We start from the raw sequence: 20,962 nt of genomic DNA on the forward strand, positions 1-20,962 counted from the left end.
TAATTAAACTTGCTCCTATTTTGCCCCCCCCCTAAAAAAAAAATCCTGGGTCCGCCCCTGGTGTAAGGGCACTATAAATTTTATTTTGCAATTCACTGAAACCCGTTCCAAAGTTTATGCGACCACCTCTTCTACATAAAGTGCCCCTGAAAAAATAAATAAATATTAATTCATTGAACCCTTATGGCTCTTTACTTAGGTAACGCTATAGCATTGCTTCTGATCTAAAAAGTTGAGTAGAAATTTCAGCTTCCATTTATATAAATATCCGAAATTATCTGAGGGGAATATGTTTGGGGGAGCATATTCCACGGCTGGGAAATTTCTGCTGGGTGGAATTTAACGCGGGGGAATTATCAGCAGGAAAATATGTTCTGGGGGGGGGGAATTTCCCGGGGGGTTGGTTTTCCAAATGTGAATTATTCAGGGAGTGGACGACTAAACCCATTCGATAATATTCTAAATTTTACATCTGAAAGTAACGGGAATAAAGAATCAATGGAAATGTCAGAGATAGCACTTCAGGTTCCTTTAGACGATTTTGTTTGTGTCTTTTGAAGAAAAAAAAACATTTTCAAAAGACAGATTTTTTTCATTTGTATTACTTTCTCTATGGCTGCTCAATTATGCATGTGAGGGGGGAGACTCCCCCCCCCCCACCCCTGTCTACGCTAAGGTTTCAGTTTTTGTCTCAAGGCTTAAAAATGAACACAATGCGATAAAAGTATAACTCAAAATAACATATATAGAATAATATATGCATATAACACAGAACAATTAATTAAAATTGCATATTATGAGTTGAGGATTTGGGCCAGGGGGCTCACCATTGCACAATCTATGAAATCAATCCTGCAATAACTAAAAATATAAAGTATTTTTGAGTATTTTAACGTCTTCCACAACTCAAACGGTCCAACATTCTACAGCCCAATGAGTCTGTCTAATCTCCTAGATCGGGAACGGAGGAGATAAGTGAAGTTCCGCCAGGCCACTTTAAAATTAAGCTCAGCAGATACAAATACCTGTTAAAATTCAAACTCAAAACGACCAGAAATTACTATTAAAGAATAAATGAAACCCATAACGAACAGAAATTAAATAAACAATCACAGCAAAAAACATACAACAAGTAATAATATAAATGAATAAATAGATCTTAAAGCGAGTAATGCTTAGATTGAATATGAAAAACAAGCTTAAACGAAAAAAAATATTTTGCTATTGAAGTATAAATGAAACTTAAAACGAAATGAAATTAAATAAACAATCAGTGCGAACAAACATACAATAGATATTAATGTAAATGAATAAATATATCTTAAAACGAGTGAAACTTAAATTGAATATGCAAATCAAGTTTAAATCGAATAAAAATAACTACAAACAAGAGTTTTGGTATCACCTCACTGCAGAAGCCTAAAACCTACTGCGTCATTGGCGCTTTACTGAAAACGAATTATATTACAAATGTTTTCTTTTGTACTTAATATTGAAAATAAATATTAAGATTACAGTAAAATTTTGAACTGATGAGCTTTCAGCAATTAATATCATTAAAAATCAAATATTCAGTTTAATTTACTAGTTCTTTCCAAGATTGTTCAAGACAAATATAGTTTCACTACAAACAAAATTTGGATACCCCTTCTTTAACTGTAAAAACCTAAAGCCTTCTGCGTCATTGGCGCTTCACTGGAAACGAATTACTCGTATATTACAAATTTATTCTTTTTCAGTTCTTGCAGCATTGAAAATGAAAATAAAAATTACAGTGAAAAAAATCTTGAACTGTTGGATCTTTCAAAAATTAATATCATTATATATCTAATATTCAATTTGATTTTGTTTATATTTTCCAAGACTGTTCAAGACTCATATAGGTTTCAGTAAAGCGCCAATGACGCAGTAGGTTTTAGGCTTATGCTGTGAGGCGATACCCAAACTCTTGTTCGTAGTTATTTTTATTTGATTCAAACTTAATTTGCATATTCAATTTAGTTTCACTCGTTTTAAGATTTATTTATTCATTTATATTAATATCTATTGTATGTTTATTCGCATTGATTGTTTATTTAATTTATGTTCGTTTTAAGTTTCATTTATACTTCAATAGCAAAATATTTTTTTTCGCTTTAAGCTTGATTTTCATATTCAATCTAAGCATTACTCGCTTTAAGATCTTTTTATTCATTTATATTAGTACCTGTTGTATGTTTTTTGCTCTGATTGTTTATTTAATTTTTGTTCCTTTAGAGTTTCATTTATTCTTTAATTGTAATTTCTGATCTTTTTGAGTTTGAATTTTAACAGGTATTTGTATCTGCTGAGCTTCAATATAAAATTGCTTTTTCTTTTCTTTTAAAAACTTGTTTTTCATAAGGTTTTTTTTTTAATTAATCCTTAGAAAGACAGTAGTCGAAAAGTAGAACCATCTTTAAAGATGTGTCATCGTTCGTTTTGTTTTTTGTTGTTGTTTTTTGTTGTAAAATACTCTGGTTGGAACCTACCCTTTGTTAAGTTTAGAATGATTACGACCTCCAACTGATGGCGAAGAAATTAAATCAAAATGTTAAATAACGAGAAACTTTAGATTTAAACTCAGGAATAGAGGTACTTGTTTAGAATCCAGTAAACACGCGATAAGTGAAGTTTCGTCAATGCTAATGAAATAAAACAAAATAGGATGAAAATATAATAGTTCAGAAAAAAATTCGGGCTATATATTTGCATATTTAGGGGGGGGGGGTAAACATAGCATATGTTAAATACGGTGTCCAGCGTCCCCCCCGGCGAATACCTCCCTGGAAAGAACCCCCCCCCCAGAAAAGACCCCCCGTGGAAAATATCCCTAACCCCCCAAAAAATACCCCCCCTGGAAAATAAGGCTTTCCAATTTTGAGAGTTTTATTTGAGTTTTTTTTTAATTTCCGTAGGGGGATGGAATTTTGGTACTTGTATATTATGCCACTCACTCAAGTTTACGCTGTGTAAAATTTGAGAACACACCGGTTTTTTTTTTTAGTTTTTTCGTTACTTACGAAATAAATTTGTGCTACAGATTTGTACATTAGGGGGGGGGGGGTAAGCATAACGGGTCTGCATGCAAAATGTGTTTGGTACAATTATTCTGCATATTAGATAGATAGACAAATAAGTTTATTTTAAAGCCAAATATACGGCCATGAAAACAGTAAAATAACAAATGAATATAGTGAATGGGGGGTTTTTAACCCCCCCCCCCCAAAAAAAATGCCCTCCCCACTAAAAATCCCACCCTCCTTTGGAAAGTAACCCCCATGGAAAATACCCCCTCCTTGGAAAATACCCTCTCACCCCTGTGGAAAATAAGGTTTCTAAATCTGAAACTTTTGTTTGAGTTTTTTTTTTATAGTTGAAGTCAGAAAATAATTCTTTCTGGGTATATGGCCACTAAAAAATTACAGAAGAATAGCGAGGTATCTCGAAATATTGTTAACTAAAAAAAAAACAAAAAAAAAACATCCTAGTATAAAGTAAATGTAATGTTTCATTTAAGTGGTTTTTGAACAAACATTAGTGCCGACCCGGAAGTATTGCGGTTTCTGCCAAAGTGAAATTTATGCAAACTGGGACTAAACAAGCCGAATCGTTGGGTCAAGCGTGTCGGCCCAACACTAGGATATTTGCATCTTTTAGGAAGCAACCATTTGAAATGCATGAAAATGTAGGTCACTAGTATTGCTGCAATCAGGATGTAATACACTCACTGGGGTATTTCATGGCTCCATCGGGAATCCCCTCGTCCGACTCCCCCCCCCCCCCACCATAAAAAATCCCTCCTGAAAACGTCTGTATACTTCCAAATAATCAATACTGTATGTAAACAATAGGTAAAGTTCATAACTTTCAGCCCTTCCTCCGGGAACTGTGGGGGAATAAGTCATCCTCAAAGACATATTTATTAAATTTTTGACTATGCCGAACAAAATAGCTATCTCAAAATTTTGCTTGGGTGACTTTGGGAAAAAAATTAGCGTGAGAAGGGTCCAAGTTGCCCTCCAATTTTTTTTGATCACTTAGAAAGGGCACTAGAACTTTTAATTTCCGTTCAAATGAGCCCGCTCAATGTGATGGCATTATTTTCATTAAAATTATATAATTTCTAATAAGCAAATACATATTTAAGGTCACCATAAAAAGCTGATTCTTTGACTGAGTGATATCAATAGTAAGGCTCTTATAATTTCGTTATTGACAAGGATCGTTATTTACTTACTATTAATTTAAAAAACTTTTTCCACAAAATCAGTTTTTCAAATAAAAATAAAGAACTCCATTAAACAGAAAATGAGCAAAAATAAAATCAAATAATCTACCAATCGTGAAACTACCACAGATCAGCATCGATAAATAAATGAAACCCAAAACGAACAGAAATTACAATAATTAACCGAGTCAATTCAAAACGAGCAGAAATTAACATAAGTTGGGCGCAAAACCCCTATTCTTTCCAAAGGCCAGAACAAAATTTGCACTTTACTGAAAAAAATACAAATGAATGTGCATTATCAGTTTAATATATATATACTGATATTTAGCAATCAAAATGCTAATATTATTTGATTTATTAAAGTAATAGAAGTAAAAACATTTATATTTTTTCAGTAAAGTGCAAATTATGTTCTGGCCTTGGGAAGGCATAGGGGTTTTGCGCCCAACTTATGTTAATTTCTGCTTGTTCTGAGTTTGACTCGGTTATTTATTGTAATTTCTGTTCGTTTTGGGTTTCATTTATTTATCGATGCTGATTTGTGGTAGTTTCACGATTTTATTTTTGCTCATTTTTGTTTAATGGAGGTCTTTACTTTTCTTTGAAAAACTTATCTTGTGGAAAAAGGTTTTTTAATTAATTTCTGTTCGTTTTATATTGACATAGTCTCTTCAGGGAAAAAGAAAATAATGCTTTAAATCCTTTGCTTTTTTAAGACTTTATAGTTTGGCCTGCTATTTGTATGCTGGAGAAAGTTTTTCAGCAATTTTTAATAAGATGCACCCGTATGAAAATCTGGACACAAATAGTAGTGTTTAATTTAGTTTCATACCTCCTCTAGTTGACCTGAAATGGAAAACTTGATACCATTCTCAAAAAAATCTTTCTACTTTCTTTGATAGCTTGGATACACTTACGCTATTTTGATTTGGTTAAATTTTAAGAGCGGAACAACCCTTACCCTAAGGTCTGTTAGGGTGGTTGTCATCCTCTAAGACCGAATTTCCTGAACTTTCAACTACGTTAAAGAACATGGCTATCTCAAAATTTTGATTGGATGTGTTTAGGGAAATAGTGGGCGTGAGAGGGGTGTTAGTCGCCTTCCAATCACTTTTTAATATTGAAAAGGGCACAAGCCACTCCATTTTCCAATTGAATGAGCGCTTTTCGAAGTCTCTACGACAACTTCTTCGATACGAAGTGCCCTGCTCTAAAGGAAAAAACTAATAAAATTAATTGTGCCAAAATCGTTCTTATATGCCCCCGGGGCATAACTTAAAACCATTGCCCTGAGAGTTGTGGGGGAGTGTCCTCCTCTTTACTTTGTTCACGTTTTTTGTCTCGTTCTCGAGTGTCCCCGTTCTTTATTTAGGCAGCGCGATCGTGCTGCCTATGATTTATGCAACAACTTTCTATATAAACCTTATATGCCCCCAGGGCATAAATTACAACCCTTGCACTGAGGGCTCTGATGGGGTCATCATCCTAAAAGACCTAATTTCCAGAACGTTCAACTACGTTGAACAAAATGGATACCTCAAAATTTTGATTGGATGTGTTTTGGAAAATGGTGAGCGTTAGTCGCTAGCCAATCACTTTCAAAGGCAATAGCCCTTTCAATTTCCAATTGAATCACCCCTTTTGTAGTCTCTGTGATAAAACTTTCAATAAAAACCTATTTTGCCCCCAGATTAAAACTGACCCTACGGCCCCTGAGAGTCCTGGGGAGAGTGGTTGTAATCCTCAAACACCAATTTTTCGAGACTATCTAACACATTTAGCAGCATGGCTACCTAAAAATGTTGATTAGAGTTGTTTGGGGACAAATGTGGACAGGCGAGGAGGGTTAGTTGCCCTCTAATCTCTTTCAACTATTAAAATGGATACTAGCCCTTTGAATTTCAAATCAAATGAGCCCTTTTTCAAGTTTCTACGACAAAGATTTCAATAAAAACCTTACCCCCAGGGAATAACTTATAACCCTTGCCCTGAGGGTTGTGGGGGAGTGTACTCCTCAAAAACATATTTTCTATTTGGAAATCAACTACACTGAACAAAATGGCTATCTCAAAATTTTGATTGGATGTGTTTTGGGGGAATGATGGGCATAAGGAGGGCTAGTTGCCCTCCAATCACTTTTGACTATTAAAAAGGGTACTAGCCCTTCAATTTCCAATCGAATGAGCCTGTTTTGAAGTTTCTACAACAAAGGCTTCTATAAAAACCTTATATGCCCACAGGGCATAACTTAAAACCCTTGCCCTGAGGGTTGTAGGGGAGTTTCCTCCTCAAAAACATATTTTCTATCTGGAAATCAACTACGCTGAACAAAATGGCTATCTCAAAATTTTGATTGGATGTGTTTGGGGCAATGATGGGCGTGGGGGGGGGGGGGGGCTAGTTGCCCTCCAATCACTTTAGACTATTAAAAAGAGCACTAGCCACTCAAATTTCCCATCGAATGAATTTTTTTTTGAAGTTTCTACGACAACTCCTTCGATACGAAGTGCCCGGCTGAAGAAAAAGAAAAAACACATTGTGCCCACAACGTTCTTTACTTAGGCAGCACTAGCGCTCTGCCTATGATTCATTACTATGAAGAATTTGTTGGTTTTTTTTTTTTGCTCCAACCAAATCATATAGAAAAATTTTTTGGGAAAACTTGTTAGGGTCACTCAGTCACAAATTAGAACTTATATTTTTCCTTATTATGGGTCAAAATCTATTGGCAGGCAGCCAACAATGGGGCAACAAACATGTTTTCCATGGTTTTTCCCTGTTCTGGTTTTTGGTTTCCTTATAATTACTATATAGTCCCAAATTTCTAGGTGGGGGCCATGACCCCCCTGCCCCCCTTTGCTGATGCCCATGGCCTCTTAAGCCAAAAATGAGTAGAAATAAATTCAAATAATTTTCCAAGCGTAAAAAAAACACAAATTACCATAAATAAATGAATTGAACCCAAAACGAACAGAAATAACAATAAATAACCTATTCAAACTCAAAATTGCAACAATTAGCATGAATAGGGCTGATAACCCCCACACCTCCTCAAGACCAGAAAGTAATTTGCACTTTACTAAAACAAAATACATTTTGTTTAAAAAAAAATGTATTTAGCAACAATTAGCATGAGTAGGGCTGATAACCCCACACTTCCTCAAGACCAGAAAGTAATTTGCACTTTTCTGAAAACATAATACATTTTAATTGTTTTCACTTTTTTGACATCGACAAATAAAGAAGTATTAAGACAATAAGGAATAGATATCACAATATGTAGATCAAACTGACGATACACGTTTTTTTTTTAAAGTAAAATGCAAATAATTTTCTGGTCTGAAGAAGACATGGGTGTTGTCAGCCATTCTCCTTTTACTTTTTGCTCGTTTTGAGTTTGACTAAGCTATATAATATAATTTCTGTTAGTTTTGGGTTTCATTTATTTTTTAATGGTGATTTGTGGTATTTTTACACTTGAAAGATTAGAAAAACAATCTCGTAGAATTTGACAACGTTTTTGTCCGTAAAAATTTAAACAATTTAGAATGTGTTGGTTCCCAAAGCCAACTATCTTTTCAAAGGATAGCCAACAAACCTTCTTAAACTTTTTTGTGCCATATGTTTTAGCTTAATATTGATGATTGTTTGCCTAAATTGTTTTTCTTCTTCATTTTTTTTTTTTTTTTTTTTTTTTTACCCGCTGCTGCCAAAAATTGCAGAAAATCAAATGGAAGCCTTTTCAGCACAATTTAATTTGTTTTGTTTTTTTTCTAAGTTTTTAAGACATTTCTGGTGTGTAAATTCCTCTTTTTCTCGTTCCTTAGCACTTTTCAACAAAACTATAAAATAAAACTCAAATAAAAGTTTCAAATTTAGAAACCTTATTTTCCAAAAGGGGGAGGGTATTTTCCAAGGAGGGGGTATTTTCTTCGGGAGTTAATTTCCGAAGGAGGGGGGGGGGTATTTTTCGTGGGGGAGGGTATTTTGGGGGGGGGTTAAACACCCCCCATTCGTTATATTCATTTATGTTATTTTCCTTTGTTCATAGCCGTATATTTGGCTTTAAAATACACTTATTTGTCTATCTATCTAATATGCAGAATAATTGTACCAAACACATTCGGCATGTAGACCCGTTATGCTTACCCCCCCCCCCTAATGTGCAAATATGTAGCACAAATTTATTTCGTAAGTAACGAAGAAACTAACAAAAAAAATGTGTGTTCTCGAATTTTACACAACGTAAACTTGAGTGAGTGGCGCATAATATACAAGTACCAAAATTCCATCCCCCTACGGAAATTAAAAAATAAAACTCAAATCAAATTCTCAAATTTGGAAAGCCTTATTTTCCACGGGTGATATTTTTTTTTTTGGGGGGGGGGGGTATTCGTCTAGAACCGGTAAATACGAAACCTAACCTAGGTACCTGTTTTTGCCCCTTCAACCTCAAAAAAATAAATTTTAAAATTTTGTCACGGATTGAGTAATACCTCATGCAGTAAAAACCTGTTTTTCATATAGCATCTTTGAGATTTCGATGAGGTCTTTCCCGCGTGCCTACTGGATTCTAAACAAGTACCGAAATAGATAGCAGTTTTTCTGGGGTTGGAAACACAAAAAAAGGCCTCTTAGTCCAGAGTTTTCCTGGAAGGAGGCGTTTGGGACTACGGTTAATGGGGAATCCCGTCCCTAATGTGTGCAGCGCTGATTAGGTTTTGCGTGATCTATGACTTCTCGACAACTCGGCTATGATAACTAAAAGTGCGACATTGCCATTTTTTTAGCTTTTTAGGAGAGCCAAAAACGGGAAAAAAAGTTTGTCTGCTATGGTCGCTTTGAAGGATGAGGCTAATGAAGGTAAAGGGAACATATTGTAAACCAATTTTGTATGCTCTTTTCAGTGGTATAAACTAAATTTAAGTATGCCTAGCGAATTAAAAATTATTCCATTTTATGGCATATGTCTCCTTTTACCTTGATAAAAAAAAAGAAGACAAAGCCCGGTCCCTATGCTATAGTTTAAAGATAATATCGAAGTCCGAAAGAACAAGGTTAAAAAGGAGACATGTGCTCTCCACATGTCTTAATCTTCTTAAAGATTCGAAATATGACAATTCTGACTGCACCATTCGATTCCTAATGCTGAATCTGCCCACGACACATACATAACTCATTTTCGACCAAAATGGCATATGTCACCCTTTTAATTATAACAGCCGAGCTATTGAGATGTATCTGAACATGATAAAATTTTGTTTTTAGTTTTGTATGTTCAATTTGCTTGATTTCAGTTATTGACTAATCCTCTTTTTGTGGTTCTTATTTATCTCTGGCTTATTTTTGCCGTTAGTCTTTATGCAAAATAAAAAAAATATAATAAAATTAATGTGCAATTGAATTAGTCTGTGGTTATTGAAAGCTCAAGCCTGATCTTGTTAAATTCAAAGAACTGGAAATAATAACGAAACGTTAAAGAAATAAAAATGTATAAAAATATACATAACTATAAACAAGCCCATGACTTTGTTACTAACTAAAGATGACTGTATTGTCAAATTGCACTATTATCTCTGGTTCAGCCATGGGGTTCAAATAAAGTAAAATTATTATGAATATTTTGACATAATTTTTGCATGAATTTTATCTTTGTTTTTAAAAATTGTATTACCTTATACTGTTCTGTTAGCCATTTTGTACATTTTTTATGTACATTTATATCTTTACCGTTAGAAAATACCATGTGTTTAATCATTATTTCACGTTGTTTTATTCGTATTGAACGTTACAGTCTATAATAAAAAGATATGGACAGATTCCCAGGTGTGTATGTTGGTCCAGCACTGGAAGCTCTCGCTAGTCACCGCATGACTCCTCTATCAGTACCGTTCTTTTTTTAAGCAATTATCTCTAATCAGACCTTTTAAAAATTTTCTTTATAGGGGCCAAATTTTCTACAAATTTTTCACAAGACACTTTGAACCTCAACTTGGAAATTGACAGTGAAATGCATGAAGCATTAGCCTCCAAGTCTTCTATTGTGTCTGAAAAAAATGATATTATTAAATTAGATACGGCCTGCGACGTTCTTAAAGACTCTCATACTGATGTTACATTATCTTTAGTCCCAGAGGATATGTCATCCCTCTTGTCGAGTTTAAATAGTGCTTTGATTCCTGTAAAAGTGAGTATGTTGAGTCGCGGATCCCCGGAGGGATATACTTCTCTGTGTTTGCCATCTCGTGAAGATATAGCTAAATTAGAAGAAGGAAACTTTTTTGGTCCCATAGAGCCTCTTAAGGAAGATAGAGATGAAAAGAGGCGTCATGAGCTGAAAAAGGAGCATCAAAAAGAATTAAGGGGCCTAAAAAGGAAACGGAAGCATTTAAAGAATGAAATGTTTCTTGAAAAGGTGAAAAGGCTAAATGACCTTTTCAGTGATGAACAAGTGCAGAGTGGAGATAGAGGCGCAGAATCTATGATTATTGAGCTGAGTAAATATAATAGTCGAGAAAAATCGGATCAGTATAATGCTGAAATCAGAGAAATTTGGCTTCCTAAAACTCGTTCAATCAGGCATTGCAACTCACGCGAGATTATTGGTTTTGGTTTGACTGGAGGATTTTCATATAGTGAAAGTAAAGGCGAAGCATTAGGCTGTATTGTTGCTGGCTCAGTTGAAAAACTGTTATTATGTCAAGGGTATATCTTGGTCAGAGAGGCACACAGTCAGCAATATCGATTTGCTGCTTTGTCAGTTTTGTTGTGATCATAATTTCAATAAAGTTATCTGTTCTTCTTTATTTCTCCTTCACTTTTTTTACTAATAAGAAGCGCTAATTTGGATCCGTAACTCAACCCTTTTCCTGTCCCCTCAGATAGACAAACAATGCTCAGGTTATTACCGGATTGATATTATTCATACAACCAGTCGTAGTCAAGAATAAATTTCAACTTAATGGCGCTCATACTTATAAAATGAAAATAATTCAAAACAAACCCTTGTTAAGCAATGGCGTCTAATAAGGTGCATATGAATTTCAGAGCTGTTTTATGCGTACAATAGGTGGTTTCTATCTATCTTTGGTTTTTAATGTTGTGTAGATTTTGTCGCCAAGAGTCATGGTAATATATTCCTATATTTATCACTGCTGCCAAAACGACGCTCGTAAAGGAACGGTAAATGCAAGATATAAAATATATCAGATTTTCATTTGCTTCAAGTTCAATATATTTGAATAATGCATGCGGTATTCGAACGCAATGGGGTATCTAGAGAGGGGTAGTGTCCTTCTCCTGGCTTGGGTGCAGTTTTTACCGAAATTTATCTGAATGTTTCGACTACTATGGGGGTAACCTTCAGTCTAGACCCAGTTTCACTCGCATTTTAACTGATTTGCCAAGGAAAAAAATTCATCAAAATTCTTTGTAGCCTACCTAAAGATATTCAAATACACGACTGTTTTCCAACTAAAATATAATCAAAAATTTGCTCTCATTTTCGTCAGTTTGACATCCGTATTTACTAAACATTCCATTAAACTCGAAACAACAAATATTACTTTTTTATCACAATCACAAAGTTGAATTTTATAAATAGCGATGTTTTTAAAAATAGCGTTGTTTTAAAACGCTATCTCGCAAAACTTTGCTATTATGACTTATTTCACGTGCCAGAGCTCGATTTAAAGGAAATGGGAACTTCGTGGGAGGGTGTAAAGAGGGAGTCTTTGAATAGATTGGGATGGAGGAGGACAGTACGTAGCCGTGTTGGCTTCAGGCGGCTGTGTGCTGAGGAAAGTTGTTAGTAGTTGTAGTAGCAGTAGAGTTCGTAAAATGTAATTCCATCGATTATGATGAACGGTTTTGTGAGACTTGTAGCTTGATGTTACTTTCCTTTGAAATGCTCCCACGATAAACAAAATGTTAGCTTAATTTATTTTGGGATATGCAAAACCTACCATAAATCAATCCGCCGAGAGTCAAGAGAAGAGACCATGTTTGTCATCTATTTTTGTCTTCAGGTTCGGTGAGAATCTGAAAGCTCAAAAGGTCCATAACTAAAAGGAAAAATTTAACTTTTTTAGACCAGGGCACTGCGTATAGAAGGAGTTGTCGTAGAAACTTCGAAATGTTTTCATTCGATTGCAAATTGAAAGGCATAGTGCCCTTTTTAATAGTCGGAAGTCATCCAGCCCCCCCCCCTCACGCCTATCATTTTACCAAACACATCCAATCAAAATTTTTATGTATCCGTTTTTTTTTTCAGCGTAGTTGAAAGGTCCTGATTTTTGGTAAAATTTTTATCAAAACATTGCATAAAATAGTTGAGTCTGAACTTTTCGGTTTTCATGTTTCGAAATTTTTATCAATACGAATAGAAAGAAAAAGAGCTAAAATGAACAGCTAAAATTTACAAGAAAACAACAGAGAAAGATGAAAATGTATGTGTATAAATAAACAAAGAAGTCAAGGAGGCTCACAGCTGAAGTTCTCTTATAGGTAGGTGTTTTAAGTGTTGAAATATCCTTTTAATGATAATATACGGTTCACAAATGCAGCTCAAAATGATATTCCAATCAAGATGAATAAATAATAATGCACAAGTCCAATCATTGACATCAAAAAAAAAAAAAAGAAAAAACGGGCTCTGTAAAAATTTGCAGTCAGATCTTGCCGTTGGCCTGGAGCTACTCTTGATTTTTGAATTTTCGAGTCACTGTCGTAAGTTTAAGGGTTTAGCCTACTCCTTGCTTGATTTTTGTAAGATGGTGGCAATTTTTCGTATTTTTGCTTAACTACTGAAATTACGACTAAGATTTCCATGCTTAAAAATTTTACGTGATTCTGGGTTATCGGCAAAATTTTGCAAAATCCAGCTTCTATAGTTTTTTCATTCTCTATAGGTTCAGTGCAACCAATGTGATTAAAATCCGTTTTTATAAAAAAAAAAAAAAAGTTTTAGTCTTGCCATATTTTGTTCTCCTATATTTGTTTTATTTATAAATAGAAATGCAGCCTAGTCTAGGAAACTAGATGTGTGTAAGGTTTGGCATCAAACTGGGAAGAATCCGGAAAAGGCGCCATAGAGCTCTAAGGTTTGTAACCCCAATAGTTTTTTTTTCAGCTAATTTTGATGCAATGGGAACAATACGGACGTATAGAGAGAGAAAGTTTGACCACTAGGCTCAGACCTCGTTATCCAATTTTGAACTTACTCGCGTAAAATAATTTTGCTGTCCAAACGACATTCAATAGAATATAATTTGTGTTCTTTTGAGCTATTAAATAAAAAAAACAAGTTTTTTAAACTGAAAGTAAGGAGCGACATTAAAACTTAAAACGAACAGAAATTATTCCGTATATGAAAGGGGCTGTCCCCTCCTCAACGCCTCGCTCTTTACGCTAAAGTTTGACTCTGTCTCACAACTTTATTTATTTAAACAATAAAAAACTAGCGTAAAGAGCGAGGCGTCGAGGAGGGGACAGCCCCTTTCATATACGGAATAATTTCTGTTCGTTTTAAGTTTTAATGTCGCTCCTTACTTTCAGTTTAAAAAACTTGTTTTTTTTTATTTAATTTCTGATCGTTTTTTAGTTAATGCGATTGTGTGATTTTCATTAAAATTCTTTCACTTGTAGGGGATGTTTCCCCCCTCTTTAAAAAATCGAGTAAATTTTCTCAGGCTCGTAGCCTTTGATGAGTAATACTAAACTTAATAAAATTGATATATTTAGGATCAGCGTTATAAACACATTCTTTTGATACATTTATTGACATCAAAATTCCGTTTTTAAAAGTTTCGATTACTATTGAGCCGTATCGCTTGTTTTTTTATTGTTTTTTTTATTACGTATATGTTATTACGTATATGAAGGGGTTCTCCCTTAATCAATACCACACTCTTTACGTTAAAAGTGAAAAAAAAATTTATTCACAAACCCCTGAATCACAAAGGCCGTTTAATTAGAATAGATAGCTCTTTTGAAATCACTAAAAAAAACTGTCGCGTAAACAGCGAGGTAATGACTTGGGGGTGAACCTCCTGACATACGTTATAATTTCTGTTGGTTTTAAGTTTTAATAGTCCTTCTTGGATTTCAGTTGAAAAAACTTGTTTTTTTTATTTAATTTCTGATCGTTTTTTAAATAATGCTTGGAAATCCGGCGCCCCCTTCATAGAAATGTCTCTTGCCCCAAAGAAACATCCTCTACGGAACTATTCTCCAGAGTAACCCCTCCTCTAGACCCCCCCCCCTCCAGAAAAAATCCTTCCTGAAAATGGTTGTATACTTCCCAATAACCAATAAATAATGCTGGCGAGTCCGGCGCCCCCTTCTTGGCACTTTCCCTTCCTCCATGAAAACTTCCTTCTTGAACTGATCCTCCAACATAACTCTCATCCCCCCCATACCAACCCCAAAGCCACCAAAAAACAACAAAAAAATAATGGTATAATACCCAAAAACCAAAATCAAATGTTAAAATTGGTAAGTTTAAAAAATTTTTTCCCAACCATTTGGAACTTAGGGAGATTAATTAACCCAAAACGACATATTTATCATATTTTGGACCATGCTGAACACAATGGCTATGTCAAAATTTTGACAGGGTGACTTTGGGGAAAAAATGAGCGTTGGAGAGGGTCTAGGTGCCCTCCATTTTTTGGTCACTTAAAAAGGGCACTAGAACTTTTAATTTCCGTTCCAATGAGCCCTCCCACGATACTCTAGGACCACTGGGTCGATACGATCACCCCTGGGAAAAAAAAAGAAAAAATAAAACAAATAAAGACGTATCCGTGATCTTTCTTCTGGCAAAAAATGTAAAATTCCACATTTCTGCAGATCGGAGCTTGAAACCTCTACAGCAGGGTTTTATAGTACGCTGAATATGATGGTATTATTTTCATTAAGGTTCTATAATTCTTAGGGTGTGTTTCTCCCTTTTTTTTAAAAATCAGGCAAATTTTCTCAGGCACGTAACTTTTGATGGTTAGCAATAAACTTGATGAAAGTTATATATTTGAAATAAGCATTGAAATCTGATTCTTTTGATGTATCTATTGGTATCATAAAACCATTTTCTAGAGTTTCGGTTACCATTGAGCCGGGTCATTCCTTACTTACAGTTCGTTACCACGAACTGTTTGATATGCAACTGCACCGGCTAATGAAAGTAGTACAGTAAAACATGATCATTATAAAGGTGATTATGACGGATTCAGACAGCATATTTTAGATTGTTAGTTAACGAGTAAATTGAATGATTTTACATTGAGGGTAAATGACCAATTTGGTTTTATTAAAATACCAAGGAAATCGAAGTGAAAAATTGTTTGCAACCTGGCACCATCTTGGGTCTATCCATACCTGAAAACCAGGATTTTCTGTTATTTTTCTTCTGATTGTTGTAGAATATTGAAGGTCAGTTTGCGTCCGGAAAAAGTTACACCAGCGTTTCCAAACCGAACCGTGAAGGAAATATATAGAAACGAATTTGGTACATTCGATAATGTTTTTACTTATTGACAAATTTTATAATCAGACCTTATTAAAAGTTAAAAATTCAATAAAAAAAGATACTAATCTTTTCTTAGTGAAGTAAATACAGAAATTCAAAATTAAAACGCAATTTACCCAAGGTGAATAGCAGAGTGTAATCCCTAAAAAGTTTCTCCTATAATATTATAAATTGTCTACTTTACAGAAAACACACTTAGTATATAAAATTCACATTCAGACCTTCAAGCGTTACAGTTAACACGATTATTACAGTCACAGCTGGAGTAATAAAAAACTAAAGTCGTGAAAATAAGAAAAGATTATAACAAACAAGCAAACATCGCCACGAGATTCCAAATATAATATTTTTAACCGAATATAATTACTAAACCTGTTTCCATGGCTAATAGCTCCGATTAACTTATCAATCGAAGATTTTGTGAGAATTAACTTATTCAAGCTAACTTTCATTTTTCCAAGTTTTTTTTACAATTAGTAGACTAAACTCTAATTCTCTGTAACCGCCAAGAGCTACTGCTAGTTAATACTGGAACGATTTGATTATAAATTATAATACCACAAATACGTTTTCACTGTTATTACTACTCCGACAATAACAAAGTGATAAGCAGTAACGCAAGACTCAAGATACCCGAGCTGTGAGAATTAACTTATTCAAGCTAACTTTCATTTTTCCAAGTTTTTTTTACAATTAGTAGACTAAACTCTAATTCTCTGTAACTGTCAAGAGCTACTGCTAGTTAATACTGGAACGATTTGATTATAATACCACAAATACGTTTTCACTGTCATTACTACTCCGACAATAACAAAGTGATAAGCAGTAACTCAAGACTCAAGATACCCGAGCGTAAGTTAACTATTTTTTAAGCTGGACTCTAATGGGTCTAAATTCCCTCTCCCAAAACAGATGTTTGTCTTCACAAATTTAAAGAAATTTAACACGTTCAATATTTAGAAATTCTGGCAGCAAAGAGGAAACTACATACACATGACTTGCTCCAATAGTAATTGAAATTCTAAAGGATGAAATTTGACGGCAATAGTTATATCAAAAGAATCCTACTTACTGTAATTCCAAATAGATAAATGTCAACTTTGGCGGTAAATTAGGAGATAGCTATTTGGCTTGGGACCTCTGAAAATCTGTATGAATATCGTCCTAGTTTTAGAGGTCACATTGTCACATGGTTCCCCATGCGCCTCTAAATATTGAGTTACAGAGTTTACGCAAAATGGAGGTACGGTTATCCACTATTACATTATTACACGCAAGATTTAGGAAACTTGGGAAAGTTAAGCGGCGTTCAAATGCGTGTCTAGCTAGAATCCTGTGTCTGGTCAGAAATCGAGGTCTAGATAACTACCGTTCACAAGTAAAGTTTAGTGCTTGGCTAGACAAGTTACAGTTAAGCATCCAGTTCTAGATTCTAGAACTCAAAGTCTAGGATTTTCGATTACAGCCAATCAGAACGTGTTAAGTTCCTCTATTTTCAACATCTATGCTTACATTTTTAAACTTAAATTTAATTTTGGTTTTCTCATTAATTTTTTTTTCATTTTAGACAAATATGCAACACCAGACATAATAGTGAAGCACACTATTTGTTTGGGGTGCCTCATCCATTATCTTGTGGCAGTAAAAACACGGATTACAATTTTTAAAGTTTTGTCCGCATAAACTTTCTTTATTGGCTAGAAATGACAACTATAATCGATTTAAAACTAAATTTGTAGTTTTAGCTACGCACTAAATTCTTCTTGGGATCGGTAGTTGACAAGACAGTGATTTTTGGCCAGACGCGTGTCTAGATATGAGATTCTAGCTAGAGATGTATGTGAACACCGCTTCAGTAGATCTTCTTTCTTTGGGGAAGGAGTTTTGGAAACTCTCAAACCTATAGTTTTTTAGGGCCAAATTCTCGTGAGCGAATCTTCCTATCAATAAGGAGAGGACTTAACTTCTAGTATCTCTTCACCTGGATTAATATATTTAGATTGTATATGCGATTAGGCTGTAAATGTAATTTTACTCCCAAATTTTTGTAAAGTATGTTTGTTGGGAAGTCAAGGATTATATGTATGTTATATTATTAGGCGGTTTTTATGTAAATCTCTCTATTTTCATAAGATCCTATTCAGTTACTAATTTTTGCCCTGACTCAGTGGGTCCCGATACTAGGCTATGTGATACCTATATGATACCTGCACCAGGAATAATATTTTTCCAGTGAATCCTCCTCTAAAAACACAAACATAACAACCTGAGGCTAAATAGAAGGCTGTACTCTCAAGTGCTGTCAGTGGATTAGCCAGCCCAATCAGTTGTGTGAATGTGGCTTTCCTCAAAAGAGCAGCAACCCTAATTTTCCTAATGATTCCTGATCATACATCAAATAAAAGGAGGAAGAAAATGATGTTGGTATTTAAGGCCGCCTTTTAAAAAATATTAAGAGGACATTTCAGGGGTGTTTTTTCAGTTTTGATGTATTATAAATGCAAAAGTCAATTATTTATGTAAAAGCTAAGTGTGGATTAAAATGAACATGATAGTGAACAAATATAAAAAAAGTTGTGTGAAAGTAGAGAATAATACTAAAACTTAATTAATCAGTAGTTAATTTACATAATAAGAGGGTTGATCCTTCCCAACATCTCACTCTTTAGGCTACATTGACGGTTGTTTCTCATTGCTTGACGATTGAATCCTCTCACTTAGAAGTAATGTTACAAATTTTTTTTAATCAAGTACGTCTTAGCCCGTCAGCCGATGTTACCTGCAGTATGGACTGGCGGGTTGAATGATATTGACCCTAGAGGTTTGGTTAGAATTTTACGTATTTTTGTTCATCCAAAAGAAGGAAACATTTGTAAAGAAAGTATTCGAGTAATATCAAGGCTCATCGAAACTCGTTTTAATTAGAAATTATTACACAGTAGTGAAGAGGACAGAAACAAGTCCATAGTAGACAAGAAAATACAAATTATTTTGAGGGGATTCCAAAATTTTTGCATGTGCCATTGAACATCGGATTTTACCTTATATTTTCTTGTCAGTAATCTCAGAAAATGATTTGGTGCTAGAAGTTTTCTCCAGCATGCCGAAGCCTTTGCGACTGCGGCGTGCTGAAACATTTCAGCAAGCCAGCTTTTGGCGTGGCTTCGGAAACCTGTATTTCTTATGTTTTCTCCCTGTTTTAGTGCTGTCTTCTTTTCTTTAGCACTAGCAATGTTTTCTTTGTATTTATCGTCATGACAAGCAATGAGTGACAAGCATGACAACCCCTGAGCACATACTACTGAAATGTAAAATGCTGGAAAGAAAACAAGTGAATCTCCTCAATTTGAAAGTTCAACTAGGACTGAATTCAAACGCTCTGACAAATGTAGGGTTTACCCATTGGGTCAAACGGACGTTCTCCTCGTATTTTAAATTCCGAAAAAAAAAATTTCTTCAAATCATGGGTTTATCCATCAGCACTGTCTTGTCTCCTTATTTGGCAAATGTATACATGTACTTCGTAGAACAGTCCGCTTTGAATAGTTTCCACTTAAAACACTCTATCTGGTTTCGTTTCGTTGATGATATCCTTTCTGTTTGGGGGCATGGACAAGACGTTCTAAGAGATTTTTGGCACATTTGAACTCTTTTGATTCGAATCTCCAGTTCACAATGGAACTCGAAGATATTGAACTCGAAGTAAGCTGCCACTCTTGGATGTTTTGATTATAAAAACTACTCCTAGCCTTGAATTTTCTATATATAGAAATCTGACTCATAATGATCGATATCTACATTTCTCTCCCCATCACCCTCCTTCTGTGAAAAGAGGGGTAATAATCTCTTTAGTCGACAGAGTTTTAAAATTTTTTTCCCGTAATCATATAAACTCTGAATTAAACTATGTCAAGGATATTATTTTCTGCAATGGTTACCCAATCAAGCTTATTGAAAATATCATAGATAGACGATTAAAAAAGATAAAACAACAGAATAGGGAACTCGTTCACCTTGATTCAGTTTCTCCTGTAATTGAGAAAAACAACTTTCATCACTTTACCATACATCCCAAAACTTGGCGATAAACTTAAAAAATAAAAAAAAAATATAGTCTCTCTGTTTCTTTCAAAACCGAACAAAAAGTTGAAAACTTTTTCAACTCAGGAAAGGATAAAACTGATCCTGTACTGGGTAGTGGTGTCTACAGAATCCCGTGTTAATGTGGGAAATTTTACATCGGTAGGACCCATCAACAACTAGGTGAACGTTTGCATGAGCACAAAATTTCAATGGATAAGCCGGAGATTAAAAACTAACAATGACAACTTTGATTCGGCATTGGATTTGAATATTTTCCAAAGTCCGGCCCATCTGGTTCTTTTTGACGAGACAACCTTCATATCTACTCTAAATGGTCTACTACAAACTTTTAAGATGGTAATTGAGATAAAAAAAAAATACATAAACAAACATTTGGCAATATATAGAGATACTGGAGATATTCTATAAAGCCCAATTTACAACAGTTTAATTTCAAAGGACTCAATCAATATTTTCACCCGGTATAACTTAAAAGAACCTATTTGCATATCTAATGAAAACTGAAACTGTAGACCAGCTTAAAATATTGCAAGATAAAGGGTTCTTGCTCAAACGTCTGGGTAAATTCTTTTTCATTGATTCCCGCCTGGTTTTTATTGAGTGGCTGTTCTGTTATTTTCGGATAAAATTCAATAGGTTGGATTTTCGTTTTTTTTCATTTTCTTTTTTGTTGGGCACTGAAGATACCATGTTAGAGGTTCTTGTTGAAATATTTGCTTATTTATCCTTCTGCATCGTTTTACAATGGCTGACATAATCCTCATTTTTTCGACTTTTTTGATTTATTTTTCATTTTGTTATTTTCTTTCCTCTCTGAGTTTCATTTGAGATGAAGTTTAGAAAAGAAAATATGGTAGGACTATTTTTAGAAAAAAGAAAAACAAGTCTTGTTCCCTGTTCGAATGCCGGCAAAAAGTTAGTAACCAGGAGTTAGACAGACAAAGCCATAATATCAAACAATAAAATATTTCAAGGTTTTCGCTGTGGTGCTGAAATCATTTTGAACTTTTTGGATTTCGGCAAGACAATGTAAAAGTTAAAACATCTGCAGGAATTTTTCCAGTGTTCAAGCGCATGCC

The 20,962-nt window shown here is 34.5% G+C and overlaps 1 protein-coding gene across 1 annotated transcript in view; it reads left to right on the forward strand.

Moving 5' to 3' along the window:
• The window catches only part of Pop1 (POP1 ribonuclease P/MRP subunit), a 166,807-nt gene extending 155,755 nt beyond the window's left edge, over positions 1–11,052 (forward strand). The window contains exon 8 of the mRNA XM_089097388.1: positions 10,198–11,052. Coding sequence (XP_088953514.1) covers positions 10,198–11,024 — 827 coding nt within the window. The 3' untranslated portion in view covers positions 11,025–11,052. The remainder of the gene's footprint in view (positions 1–10,197) is intronic.
• The last annotated feature ends 9,910 nt before the right edge of the window (positions 11,053–20,962 follow it).

This window comes from Artemia sp. Qi Xiang Cuo, chromosome 11 (genome assembly GCF_049724085.1).
Source record: "Artemia sp. Qi Xiang Cuo chromosome 11, ASM4972408v1, whole genome shotgun sequence".
Classification (NCBI taxonomy): domain Eukaryota; kingdom Metazoa; phylum Arthropoda; class Branchiopoda; order Anostraca; family Artemiidae; genus Artemia; species Artemia sp. Qi Xiang Cuo.